Source organism: Cynocephalus volans, chromosome 2 (assembly GCF_027409185.1).
Source record: "Cynocephalus volans isolate mCynVol1 chromosome 2, mCynVol1.pri, whole genome shotgun sequence".
In the NCBI taxonomy this organism is placed as follows: domain Eukaryota; kingdom Metazoa; phylum Chordata; class Mammalia; order Dermoptera; family Cynocephalidae; genus Cynocephalus; species Cynocephalus volans.
In genome coordinates, this window is record NC_084461.1 from 61,232,620 (window position 1) to 61,247,652 (window position 15,033).

General features: G+C 42.7%; 1 protein-coding gene across 1 annotated transcript; it reads left to right on the forward strand.

Moving 5' to 3' along the window:
- The first annotated feature begins 13,358 nt into the window (after positions 1–13,358).
- On the forward strand, positions 13,359–14,265 carry TMEM174 (transmembrane protein 174). Its single transcript, XM_063085104.1, has 2 exons — positions 13,359–13,984; positions 14,160–14,265. Exons 1-2 carry the CDS (start codon positions 13,359–13,361, stop codon positions 14,263–14,265), a joined length of 732 nt encoding a protein of 243 aa, XP_062941174.1.
- Positions 14,266–15,033: the final 768 nt, after the last annotated feature.

A 15,033-nucleotide genomic window follows, 5' to 3' on the forward strand; every position in this document is an offset into this window, starting at 1 on the left:
ACTGACTACCCTGCAAAACTCACCCAACCCACAGAGCTATGTTTTAGGCCACAGAGTTTTGGGTGCTTTGTTATATAACAATAGATAACTGGAATGCCCTCCCAGCTCTCTTCCTCAATTTATTGTGCATCCTTTCAGTGATATTTTATGCACATACATTCAATGACAAGTATATCTTTCCTCTTGCAAATGGTAGCACAGAAAACACGCTACTCACTTTGCTTTTTTTTTCCCAATCAGCAGCACATCTTAGAGAGTGTTCCATACCTGCTCAGATAGACCTGACTTGCTCTTTAGCAGAGGCAGAGTACCTCATTGTTTATCACCATAATTTATTTAACCAGTCCACTACTGATAAACATTTAGGCTCCCTCGCCACTGTACTTTGTTACTGCAGTGATTCGTTGCCTATTCTGTTAAAATATTCTTTTGTGCAGGTGTCCAAAGTATGAGGATACTTAAAAAAGTTTGTGGAAAAATAGAATTAAAAGATAATATGAATCTTTTCAGAAATTTTTGAAGTACCCATATATAATATATATGTATATATATTACATTCCTAGAAGAAGATATTTATATCTTCTTTAATTCAATTGTATGTGCATTTAAAATTTTATTAGATATTGCCAAATTGTCCCACCCCCCAAAAGAGGCTGTAACAAGTTATACTCTCCCCAGTCCAATTTTAGGTTATCTATTTTCTTACACACTTGTCACAAAGAAGGTTTAAAAATTGTTTACCCTGGATTCTTATTTAAATTGTTGATTTTATTATTGTGGAAAAGCAAACAAACTTAATCCTTTGTATCTATTTGATATCTGATATCTCTTACTTGAGAAACTTCCAGCAATGATTGCATCAATCATTTTTGTCAGAATATTAAAAACTAAATTGTATGAATTTGGGAAGGATGACATGAGCTATTAGGTAAAAAAAAAAAGTCAACAAATAATAAAGTTTAATATGATTTTATTTTTATGAAATGTGTAAGCTTGCATAAGAAAAAAATGTCTGGAAGTAGTTATACAAAGTGTTAATAAGAAGCGTGGTCTATCCTAATTATAAGCCACAGTCAATTCAGCAAATAAAACACTGCCCGGAATTTCCTGCAAGGTCAGTGCCATGATTGCTTCAGAACGAGATGGCTCTGCTCTCTAGATGTGGCTGAATAAAAACTCAGGTCAAAAGAGGCAGCCAAACCAAAAGGGTACTTGTTTTAAAATATATATTTTAATGTGCTAAAAAAAATATTTGAACAATTAGGGAGAGATTTAGATTAATTTTTAACATTTTGATAAAACCATGGACATCTGTGATGTAGCCATCTCATAGGTCTGTTCTGTTTATGCAAAATGGATCTAGGTTGATTTGCTGAATGACTAATTTGCTAAATGATCAATTCATCAACATTCATTGTTTCTTTTAAGTATTTAGTTTCGGTTGTCTAGTTTTCATTTGTCCTTGTAGCTGCATCTTAAGGAATGTCATTTTATCTGATTCGGTTGGTTCCATATCTGCTGCAACTGGAGACTGAGGGCTAGCGCAAGGGGAGCCCAAAGGGAGACAGCTTCTATTTACAGTATAATGTTGTCTGTGAAGACGTGTCCAGTGCTTGATCAGATAATATCTGGTACAGGTATTTTCAGTAAGATGGGTCCTGAGATTTCTTCAACAGCCACTGCATTCATTGAGAACTCCACTCCAAAGTACCTGCCTCTGGATTTTCTTTTTTAAGGGAATTAAATAGCAATAAGTTTTGTTAAAAACAAGAAATAGTGTATTGAATATACGTGCTTTCATGAATGTAAAATGAATGATACATAACTTTGAAAACTTGCCAGCCAGATTTACTGAATTCAGGGTTGAGTTATTATTTTTATTAGTTTAAAAGGAACTATCCTACTTGTACAAAGGGTCAAATTCTGGATAAAGCAACTTAATTAATTGCTTACCTTAATAACAAACGGTGCTCACAAATTTGGCTTAGTCAACAACTGCAAGGGAAAACTGGATGTTTTTGTTATATATGACGTCCCTACAATAAAAAAGAAATTTAGAAATCGAAGGAAGAGACTTACTGGATCACTGAGACTATAAGCCATTTTAGACAGTTTACTTATACTGATAAAAATTTCAACATTAATGTTAAAATAATCTATCTTTTTCATCATAGAAAATCTTGGATTATGTAGGCTCCTATCTTATGCTCTTTTTTCTAGAAAGAGTAGTGATAAATCTCCTTGCTTAAATTTTAGATTTATTGGACTATGTTTGCAAATAGGTGATGATAAAGGTCACTTGCATGGATAGAACTCTTTTCTACTTCCTCTTTTGCATGGATGCTGTGGTAAGAAGGGTGGGCCTTTTGGCAGGTAGAAGGAGATATAACCGTCTCTCATGTACTCACTCACTCTGCTCCATATGTCTCTGACCTCAGAGGGTCTGCCTGCCCTGACTTCTCTGGTTATCACTTTTCCTACACTTCCTTGTGGTCAGGTTCAAGTTTAAGGGAGGCTTCCAGCCTTGACCATGTACTCTAGCCAGGCTTGCCTGAGTTCTCTGCATTGGGAATTTTCTGTAGCTGGAGCCCTATAGCAGTAAAGTTGTCCAGTGCTCTGTGCCTCTGCCTCCCATGGGGAAGTTGTGAGATGGTATGGTGGGTGGGTATTTCTTGGTCCCCAGCAACACCATCTCATTGCACCTATCAAAACTCCCAATACATCAATATTTCTCTAAGTACTTAAGAAAGAATGACTCACAGATCAGAGTAACTGTCCAGCTTGCCAAATAATACAAGGGACTTAGCTTCTTGGTGAAAAGTTATTATTTTACAAATATTCAGTAATAATCATCTGAGAATGTGGTACCATTCTGCCTCTTCAGCATATCTAGCCACCTCTCCTCTTATTAGCCTGAATTGCTATCAAAACAGTGCAAAACTACTACTTTTTATGAGAGTTTTAATTCTAAAAATATTGACACAACCAGGCAAGTAACAGAGCCAGCCCCCCGGGGTCTGAGACAGGAGCAGAGGGCCAGCCCCTCCTAACACTCCCTCTTGCAACACCATCTTAGAATGTTCTTATTAGCCACGTGTGTTTCTCTGGGGTGTGTGACTTATCTCCTCATATCCTTCACCAAATTTCTGCTTAGATTTTTCTAACTCATTTTTAAGAGTTCTTTTTGCATTAAGGATGTAATTTTTTGAGTGTTCAATTTGTTCCTTATCAATTGATTTTAAATTTAATTTGTAATGTTTTCCTTTCTTTCTATGTTGAGAAAATAATTTTCTATCTAAACATTAAAATAAATAAATGAATAAATAATATTGAGATATCAGATGTAAAGAAATTGTCTGGCTACTGGATAAATTTCCCACATCAATATATTCAATGCAATAGAATCTCATCATTCCTCCAGTGGCTCTCACCCTTCAGTATGCCTAAGAATCACCTGGGGAGCTCATAAAACCAGTTCAGATTTATGGGCCTTGCATCCAGGATTCCTGATTCACTAGTTTCCAATGGAGCCTGGGGATCTGCATTTTTAATAAGTACTCCAAGTTGTTACAATGTAGAAAACACTACTCCTTTGAGACAGGTAGGAAACTCACCTTTCTTTTCTTGGCGGTAAAAAATTTTAATATTTAAAAAACTAAAAAGAATACCCATATAGCAGAGTGAAATAAAAAATTCTAATGAGCTTTCAAGATAAAACACAAGATATCAAACTATTACTGGCTTATCAATTCAGACTCCCAGCCATCTGAAAAATTAGACAATGTCTTCAGGAATGTCATATTTCTGGAAGGAAGGAGATGCCAGTCATTTTCAGAGAACAAAGCCACAGTGGGGCTCTAGTACACTACCTGGGTCCCCTCTCAGCTCCACTGCTCACTGACTTTGCCTCCCTTTCTCCTACAGACAGGCTCCACTCAAGAAAACAAAAACATACCAGTGACCTTTAACAGAGAGAAGTTAATCTAGGGGATTGGTTAAACAGGTATTAGAAAACTGAGAAGACGAAGGGAAAAACTGGGGTCATGGGAAGAAGCTTCCTCTTCTAGGGGTGAGGGATCACTGGGAAGCAGACGGAACATTGGAGCCTAAAGCTGGGAGGACGGGCCCTTGGGCCTGGATCTCGACCTCTCAGGATGGGATGGTGCAGCTGGTGCTAGCACCTGTGAGGGGGTACAACAAGACTGAAGAGTGTGGGAAAAAACTAAGAACTGGAACCAGTGTCACTACCCGAAGAACCAGTGCTGGGTGATGTGAGAGAAATAGCAAGCAAAACAGGAAGGAGCAAATCCCTTCTTCCTTCCACCTTGCAGCCTCTCTCTGAGACCTTCAATGATGATGTCTGATATCGGCCAGATGTCAGTGCAGAAACATGGCTTCCAGAGTCCCAGCCCCACTGCTACAAAGCACAATAGGGGAGGGTGGATTTGGACCTGAGGGACCAACACTATTGCTTAACAAGCACTATAGTCTGCCCCTTTTGGCTACTCAGCCTTCACACATACCCTTGTTTTATACATACTCGCACTTGTTTACAAAAACAAAAACCACTTTGTGCTTCTGCATAACAAAATAAACCTGTCTGTAGTCCAAATAAAGATGTCCTCACCCTGTCCCTGAAATGTGGGATACAAAGTTCCAAGAGTCATTGTATTCATCTCTGGGTAATGTTCATTCTTCTCAAATCTGGCCACAGTCCCCTCTGGATAAAGACTAAATTGTAGAGTTAACCACAAACAGCAATACTTATATAAAATAACAAGGGGAAAGTAGAGAAATTGTTTTATATATACAAATAAATATATACATAAGAAGCAAGGAGGAAGCTATGCAGAGCTGCTGCGGTCTTCCTTCCTCTAACTGGCCAGGAGTCTCTAGTTGACATTTGTAACTTCCCTCTTTCACTACTTAGCCCATGTTTCCTTTACCCTCATCAAGGCCTCAGTTTATCTGTTCTTTATCTGATGGGATGACCCATACTTTCTTTTTGGAAGCGACTGGATTAACAATGGTCCTGCCTTTTGGTTATTGCAATTTTCCTTTGACTTTTACTATTAGACGTGAAGTGTAAGGAGAGGTCCCACTGTGTAGCAGCAACCACTTTCCACTTGGTGAGGAAGATCAATGATCCTAGCCAGGAAAGCAACCCCTTCCTTGCTTGCTGGTTCAGTGGCATGAGGAGCTTAAAATGGCCAAGTGGCAGTCTCAAACTCCTACCATTGTGTCCCTTGGAGGAATAACACTAAGACTTCCTAGGGCACAGTTACGAGATGGCGAGAAAAAAATAACATGGGTAGATTATTAGATATAATGGGGGGGGGGGGAGTCACTCCTACTTCCTTGCCTTGATTTCTATACCCATTTATTCTGACAGAGAAAGAAAGAACACCATATACTGGTTGTTGGTTCAAAGCATGTACTGCATCCTGCAAAAGAGAATCCCATCTGATGGATGCTGGGGTACACTGCTCAGATCCATCTCAGAACTGAAGCAATTACTCCCCCAGCTGCCTGGAATGTTGCCTGCTAAGAGTTCACAGCTACATTCCTCTCCAGGCATTGCCCTAAGCAGGAAGGGAGCCAATTGATCCTGGGAGCACCCTGAATCCATAACTGGTGGATAGGGGGATACAAAGGCTTGGCACCCTCACCTCAATTTGGAACAATTGTGAGCAGCACTCAAGCACCAGAACAATCTGAGGATTCCGTTGAGGTCTCTGTTGCAACTGCATCATGGTTCAACTTCTCCCTTTGCCCAATTCCACTCCCTTCACTCCCCTCAGGCACTATTCCCCAGAGCATTCCCCAGTAAACCCATCGCTCTCAAATCGCCTGCTTGCAGTCTGTTCCCAGGGAACCCATCTAAGATACTATTCATTCAGGATGATATCTCCTTAAGGGTGCTGTAACTGAGTCTTTGGTAAGACTTGTTCTGTTGGGCCAGCTGCTTTTGGATGATGGGGTGACTCTTACCAGCACAGGTCCATTGCCACACTTCTTTTGTTGTGAACTGGGCGCTTTGATCAGAAGTGATGTACGGAATCCCATCGTGGTGAATAAGGCATTCTCTAGATCCACGTGTGATGATGCTGGTAGAAGCATGAAAGGCAGGAAAGGCAAATCCATAACCAGAATGTGGATTTATTCCAGTGAGGACAAACTGCCGTCCCTCTTTGATGGAGGAGACTATTCTGTCAAGCTGCCGTCAGACACAGGCACACTTGCTTTACTGTGCATCACTTTAATGCGCTTCACAGGTACAGTGTTTCTTACAAACTGAAGGTTTGTGGCAACCCTGCTGCCAGCAAGCCTGTTTTTTCCATCAGCATGTGCTCACCTCAAGTCTCTGTGTCACATTCTGGTAATTCTTGCAATTTTTCAAACTTTCTCATTATTGTTATAGCTAATATGGTCATCTGTGATCAGTGATCTTTGATGTAATTATTGTAATTGCTTTGGGATGCCACAAACTGCACCCGTATAAGACGGCAAACTTAATTAATAAATGTGCTCTGACCACTCCGCTGACCAGCCATTCCCCCATCTCTCTCCCTCTCCTCGGGCCTCCCTATTCCCTGAGACACAACAAGATTGAAATTAGGCCAGTTAATAACCCTACAATGGCCTCTAAGTGTTCAAGTGAAAGGAAGAGCCACGTCTCTCTTTGAATCAAAAGCTGGAAATGATTAAGCTTAGCAAGGAAGGCATGTTGAAGCCAAGATAGGCTGAAAGCTAGGCCCCTTGAGCCACACAGTTAGCTAAGTTGTCAATGCAAAGGAAAAGTTCTTGAAGGAAATTAAAAGTGCTGCTCCAGTGAACACACAAACGATAAGAAAGCAAAACAGCCTTATTGCTGATATGGAGAAAGTTTTAGTGGTCTGGAGAGAAGATCAAGCCAGTCATAGCATTCCCTTAAGCCAAAGCCTAATCCAGGACAAGGCCCTAGTCTCTTCAATTCTATTAAATCTGAGAGAGGCAAGGATGCTTCAGAAGAAAAGTTTGAAGCTAGCTGAGGTTGGTTCATGAGGCTTCAGAAAGAAACCGTCTCCATAACATAGAAGTGCACGGTGGAACAGCAAGGCTAATGTAGAAGCTGCAGCAAGTGATCCAGAAGATCTAGATAAGATCACTCATGAAGGTGGCTGAACAACAGATTTTCAACATAGATGAAACAGACTTCTATCGGAAGACGATGCCATCTAGGACTTTCATAGCTAGAGAGGGGATGTCAATGTCTGGTTTCAAAGCTTCAGAGGACAGGCTGACTCTCTTGTTATGGCCTACTGCAGTTGGTGACTTTAAGATAAAGCCGATGCTCGTTTATGATTTTGAAAAATCCTACGGTTCTTAAGAATTATAATAAGTCTACTCTGCCTGTGCTCTATAAATGGAACAATAAAGCGTGGATGACAGCACGTCTTTTTACAGCATGGTCTACTAAATATTTTAAGACCACTGTTGAGACCTACTGCTCAGAAAAAGAGATTCCTTTCGAAACATTACTGCTCATTGACAATGTGTCTGGTCTCTCAAGAGCTCTGATGGAGATGTACAAGGAGACTCATGCTGTTATTATGCCTGCTAACACAACATCCATTCTGTAGCCCGTGGATCAAGGAGTAATGTTCACTTTCCAGTCTTATTATTTAAGAAATATGTCTTGTAAGGCTATAGCTGCCATAGATAGTGGCTTCTCTGATGGATCTGGACAAAGAAAATTGAGAGCTTTCTGGAAAGAAGTCACCCTTCGAGATGCCATTAAGCACATTCATGATTCATGGGACGAGGTCAAAATATCAACATTAACAGGAGTTTGGAAGAAGTTGATTCCAGTACACATGGATGACTTTGAGGGTTCGAGACTTTAGTGGAGGAAGTAACTGAAGATGTCATGGAAATAGAAAGAGAACTGGAATTAGAAATGAAGCCTGAAGAGGTGAGTGAATTTACTGCAATCTCATGGTGAAACTTTAATGGATGAGGAGTTGCTTCTTATGGATGGGCAAAAAAACTGGTTTCCTGAGGTGGAAACTCCTCCTTGTGAAGAAGCTATGAACATTGTTGAAATGACAATAAAGGATTTAGAATATTACATCAACTTACTTGATAAAGCAGCAGCAGGGTTTGAGAGGACTGACTCCAATTTTGAAAGAAGTTCTACTGTGGGCAAAATGCTATCAGACATCACTGCATGCTACAGAGAAATATTTCACAAAAGCGAGAGTCTATCAATGGAGCAAACTTCATTGTTGTCTTATTTGAAGAAATTTCCACAGCCACCTGACCTTCAGCAACCACCTCCCTGAACAGTTAGCAGCCAACATCAAGGCAAGACGCTCCACCAGCAAAAAGATTACAACTTGCTGAAGGCTCAGAGGATTGTTAGCATTTTTTAGCAGTAAAGTATTGTAAGTGAAGTATTTCCATTATTTTTTTTAGGCATAACGCTATTGCACACTTAATAGACCACAGTATAGTGTAAATATAACTTTTATATGCACTGGGAAACTGGAAAATTCATGTGACTTGCTTTATTGTGATTTTTGATTTATTGCAGTGGGCTGGAATTAAAGCTGCAATATGTCTGAGGTATGACTGTATTTGGCTGCTGTCCCCAGGGAATAGTGCCACACTGAAGGCTCAGCATTAGTTTCTGCTTTTGGTAGGTTAGGTATCCAATACTGTTGGTGGGCAGGTTAGCTACCATTTTTTGAGCATGTGTGTAGCCTCCATCCCTTTTATCTTGGTAGCTTTGAACATGAACTCATTGAGCAAACACTGGGAAGTTTAGGGGAAAAGACTGATATCCACAGAACACATCAACTTGTTTCCTTGACAGCCACCTCTGTGGTGGATGCCCTTTGATGGGCATTCACATGGAACACAACTATCCTTATACTTCATGCCCACTTTGAGATATCCATATACCCCTTCACCAGACATCCTGTTTCTAGCATTCCAATCTTGTTCTTTCCAAGTCTTTGAAATCCAGCCAAACCATTCACTACTGTCTATGGATCAATGTAGATTTGTACTTATGGCCAACTGTCAGCTTCGAAAAAATGGACAACCAATTATACTGCTTGAAGTTCTGCTCATAGGATTTCTAATCTATTCTATTTCCAGTGTCTTTCAGGGACACTCCTGACTGGTGTTATAATGCTGCAGCAGTCCACTTTTGTGCAGCATGATGCATACACCAGACCTGAGGTTTTTCCTATTCAGTTAGCTGGTCATGAGGAACTCCTTATTAGACTATAGCTTTGGATTATAGGAGAAACCACAATGCAGTATGAGTAAGTGTAAGGGTCTGAACCACCTGTTTGTGTAGTTACTTGTAATGCTGGGCCTGCTCACGACCGAGTTCTTAAATACCACCTACAGTTGATGATGAATCACTGCAGTGCATGCTTAAACTTGTGGGTTTGTGGGTCAGTTATGCTCAGTTCATGATGGGCAGCTCAAGTCATAGGGTCATTCGATGTCCTAAAATGATGCATTTAGTCTCTTCCAGGTCCTGGGAACATATCATGAACTGTTTCTCAAAAGGCAGAAGTCAGCATGGATTTTCTCCAAAACCCTAGAGGTCTGTACTGTGATTTTCCCATCTCTGCTTGCTAGAAGCTCTACATAGTATCACTATTTACCATAGATGCTTTAAATATCATTGTGTTTTCCAGAGAACACAGAACATCATTAGGGTTCTTCAGAGAAACAAAACCAGTAGGATATAGATTTATATATAGATACATACAAAGAGATTTATTTAAATTTTGTTTGATTTTCAGTGAGGTCAGCCCTGTAAATATAAGACATTGGATTCTTTTAGGCCTACCATTGAAACTCTCTGGTTTTCTGATCCTGACTTGAGCTGAGAGTTTAAAGACCTAAGCTTGTCATTTTTCTTTTTCTAAGTATTCTAGGGCACGTCAAAGTGGCCGTCCCATCCCACAGTCCTTGTAGTCTATCACTACTACCATAATGATGAAGTGTAGCAGCCGGTGGGTCCCCAAGGCACTTGCTCTACTAGGCACCTCATCACAGCCTACCACAGGCGATATTTTTATTAATTTTGATGCCACTTTATGTCATGGGTTACTAAGATCCCATTTTTCATTGACAAGAAGTTCAGTATTGTATTCAAGGACAAGAATATGACCAAACCATCTCCAGAATTCCATCTTTGTAGGTCTGTTTCCTAACCCCACTGTTAAAACCACATAGTCAGAATTCAGATATAGAAACAGAAACCATACCAGCTGTTTTAGTACACAGGATTCAATATAGGAAATTAGTTAAACAGGTATTGGAAGATTGAAACAGCAAAAAGTGAACATTGAGCTAAGTCAGAGATAGTAAATACAGGCTGGGTGAAAGGAAAGAGGTTGGGGTTATACCAGGATGTGGAAGCTTGGAGAGGGGTCCCTGTGGAGCTTGGAACCAGCTCTCTGAGAATGCCACTCAGCTAGTGCTGGCATCTAGGAGCTTAGATAAAGAACCTCTGAGGAGGGGGCACTGTCTGGTTGGTGCTGGTTTCTCTGAAGGGGCAGTGAGGTTGATTCTGGGTGATGGCTGGGGGGACACCGGAAACTGGAACTAACTTTTACTACCCAGATGAAGAACTGTTGCTGGAGTGACACTGACAGTAACAGCGAGCAAAACAGAAAATAGTACCTGGCTCCTCCTTCCTCTCACCTTGCAGTCTACCTCTAGCACCCACTATTGGCAGAGCCCAATGTGGAGCCACCTGGCAAAGGAAAAGTGCTCTGCAGAGTCCCAGCCAAAGCAGAGTATAGAAGGCTGGGTTTGGAGTAGAGTCACAATAGCTTTATAATCAGCAGAGTTTTCTTGACTGTAACCCAGATGTTAAAAGGATGAAACGATACCATGTATATTAAACATCCAGAATTGTGCCTGGTCTGTAGAAAGTGTTTAATAAATTTGAGTGCTTTTCCCACCCTGCATCAATTGAGATGATCATGTGTGTGTGTATGCGTCTTTCCTTCATTCTGCTAATGTGGTGTATCACATAGATTGATTTTCATATGTTGAACCATCCTTACATTCCAGGAATAAATCCCACTTTGTCATGGTGTATAATCCTTTTAATATGTTGTTGAATTCAGTTTATTAGCATTTTTAAAAAATTGCTATTTACCATAGAGACAGAGTTGGAGTTTTGGAGAGAGTGGCTGAATCAAGGTGACCTTGAAAATGTAACTGGAGAACTTCCTGAATTTTATGCTCTGAAAGCCATTCCCATTCTGCATTCATGGGCTGCTTACAGAAAGGGGATCTCTCTCCCCTGCTCTCTGTGTTCCCAATTATTCTCTTAAGTGCGGGTGGATGCAGCTAAAGACAAATGGGAAACATAAACTGAGTGACTTAAAAGAATAATTTTGAGAGCCTAGCTTTTTTCTGTATGTCAGGGTCTATTTTGACTGTTAACTCAGGGTTTAAGAGCCTGAAAAGTACATTGGACTAGTTGACCAGACATTTTATGGTTACAAAGAAAAGCTGGCTTTCCTGGCTGTCTGACCTAGCTCAGTGGGGAAAGGGCAGCCCATTTCCATAGCAACGCTGCCCTAGCTTTGCTGCTCCAGGGCACATCCCAGAAGATACCAGACTGGTCACCTGTTTGCTTTCCCATCTGTTTGGCACTGAAGTTAGAGATTGTAAGCCTTGTCCAGTAGCGGGAAGAGGCATTTTGGTGGGAAAAACATCACCTGATCTCCTGCAAGCATTTGGAGTTAACTTGGGGTTAGGTTTCCTAAGATTCCTGGATGATAAGAGTCACCTGGGGCACTAACTAACCCTATCCTTTGCATATTTTGGCTCTGTTGATCTAAGTTGGGAGTTCAAGTTTTGCCTTTTCTAAAAGTGGCCCAGGTGATTTTTATCTCATGGGAAGTTTAGTAAGCCCTGCCTTGGGGCAAGAGCACAGCAATTTCAATTCTATGAAAGGGAGTTGATAAAAATATTTAACCACTGAAGAGAGACATCTGCTTGGAAAAAAAATCTGGAAAAGGAAAAGGGCTACAGTTAGGATTCTGTGGAGGAGGAAATTCATGTGGCTGGAAGTTCCGTAGTCATGAGGGACAGATAATGTCATTGAAGATCAAGCTATCTTCTCTAAATCAGCTTGGGTTTGGTTGCAAAACACAGCAGGCTCAAAAATGCAGCTGTTTGTTTCACTTTAGAGACCAGGAGCCATGCGGCCACCACGGAGGGATGGTCTGAAGTATGTGTCCCAGTGATGCCACACCTCACCGGATGCTTATTCAACCTCTGCCAGTGACGTGGTGCATAGAAGGGTTTCCTGTGGCATCTTTCCTCTCCCACAGCTGGAATTACTTGCCAAATGTGGAAAGCAAAAAGCACATGGCACTGGCCAGGAAAGAACAGGAGCTCAGAGCTTTGCAAGAACTGTTATAAAAGTTTAAGTGTCATCATAACTAGAGATTCCTGAAGTGGCTACACATACAGTCAAGAAATAGGTGTGGGGACTGGCTGGTACTCAGCTGGTTAGTGCACAGCCTTATAACACCATGGTCAAGGGTTCAGATCTCCAGCCAGCTGCCAACCCCTACCCCGCAAACAAACAAAGAAGAAATAGTTGTCTACCTACTTCAGATGAGATCAAGCACTTTCAGGGTGGTATGGCCGTAAACACGGCTACCTATTTGACTGGTAAGGGGATCACAACCCTTGGCTTGGTGTCATCCGCACTGCGTTCAGCCAGTGAGCGCACTGGCCATTCCTATATAGGATCCGAACCCGCGGCGGGAGCACCGCTGCGCTCCCAAGTGCTGCACTCTCCCGAGTGCGCCACAGGGCCGGCCCTCGGCTACCTATTTCTACTGAGCTGACCTAGTATGGGTACCAGGGCCCCCTTCAGTCTGGAGGCCTTGGAGGTCTCTGCCATGTCTACAAACCTGGTTTTGGCAGGACAAAAACAGGGCCTTAGATCAGTGACTTAAATGGCTGTAGAAAATAATGGCTTATGTAGAAATAATGGCTGTAGAAAATATGGCTTAAATGGCTCCTAGAATAAAGGGCTCAGTAAGTATTTTGTGAATGAGTGAATGAATGGATGTGAACTAGAGAGACAGCTTGCCATTGGCTTGCAAAACGGAGACCTGCCTGTGTTGGCAATGTGTGAGAGAACTTCAGGCTTCGTTTCTCAGACCTTTATTCTTCTAAACAAAGTTCAGCCCTCTGAGTGTTATACTCTGTTAACCACAGAAGCCCAAAGTTCTTCTATAGCTAATCTGAGCCTGTGATTCCTTTGCTCTCGCAGTCCCTTTCCCCTCTGAGAAACGGGTGATCACTGAGGAACGATGCAGCAGGGCAGCAGCCGCTTGGAGGACTTCCCTCTCAATGTGTTCTCGGTCACTCCGTACACACCCAGTACCTCCGACATCCAGGTGTCCGATGACGACAAGGCGGGGGCCACCTTGCTTTTCTCAGGCATCTTTCTGGGTCTGGCGGGGATCACGTTCACTGTCATGGGCTGGATTAAATACCAGGGTGTCTCTCACTTTGAATGGACCCAGCTGCTAGGGCCCATCCTGCTGTCGGTTGGGGTGACATTCATCCTGATTTCTGTGTGCAAGTTCAAAATGCTCTCCTGCAAGTTTTGCAAAGGAAGTGAGGACAGGGTCTTGGACCTGGAGCAGACACCGGGAGCACAGTCGTTTGTTTTCACGGGCATCAACCAACCCATCACCTTCCACGGGGCCACTGTGGTGCAGTACATCCCTCCTCCTTACGGCTCTCAAGAGCCTGTGGGGATGAGCGCCCCTTCCCTGCAGCCCGTGGTGAGCCCTGGTGGTCTCATCTTCCCCGGAGGCGCAGCGGCTGCCGCACCGAGTCCTCCGCAATACTATACCATCTACCCTCAAGGTAACGCCGCCTTTGCGGATGATGAGCTCCACCCTGCTTTCACGGAAGGTGGAAATGGCAGGTATGGGGTGTGGAGGGGGGGACGCTCCCCTTCTGGCCACCACCGTCGTGGTCTATGAGGTTTGGGAAGTGGCAGGAAGATGTAAACCTGAACAGCCTGATGCCCAGGGTGGTGGCACTGGTTCTGTGAGGGCTGCTTTGGGCTATAAGGCGTCTGTTTTCTGCTTCTGTTTCAGGCCCAGCCCTGATACTGACCAGCTAGAAGAGACACAGCTGGAAGACGAGGACTGTGCCTGCTTCTCGCCTCCCCCCTATGAGGAAATATATTCCCTCCCTCGCTAGAGACTGTAATGCTAAGGGAGCAAGCACTGAAGTCATTGTTACCTGACCACTGAAGTGTTCTATGCTGTGACCTTCAGATATCAGACAGTGGAGCAGCCCAGGCAGCCTGACAGATGTCATTTGAGGGGGGAAGGGGAAGTGGGAGGGGACATGTCTCGACTGGTAAAAATTAGGCCAGGTTAGGGAAATTCTCCTCTGGCCCAGTTTCAAATTCCCTCAGGTAAGAAATGCCCACGTGAGGTTCAGGAGCAGGAATTCCACCTGTTTATCCACCACCCTCCCCTTCCCTATAGGAAGGCCCTGGTGTCTCAATTTTAACTCCAGCAGCCAAGGGAGAAATCACTACTTCTGAGACTGTGGGAGCTTCAGCCGTGGTGAGAGTGGGGATGGGAAAGAAGCCGGGAAGAGAGAACAGGCTCAGCTGGAGATATCCCGGTGCCTGTCCCTGGTCCCAAAGTGGACTTGCATATGCCAGACAACTTGGTTGCCATCTGGTCTCCCTTGAGCATTCTGGATAAAGAGTGCCAAAAATAAAAACGATGGAATAAAATAAAGAATGTCTCCTGTTAGAATAGCATTGGCTAGCTGGCGAACCTACACGAAATAAATAATAGGATTATGATGTGAACAAATCCATGTTATCACTGAGTCACAGGCACCCGTGGCTGCTGATGTTCTCTTCGGCAAGGTTGAAGCGTGATGTGTGATGTGCATGGGTGGGTCTTGGTCCACCCCAGGCCTGGGTCTTTGCGGGACCTAAAGTAACTG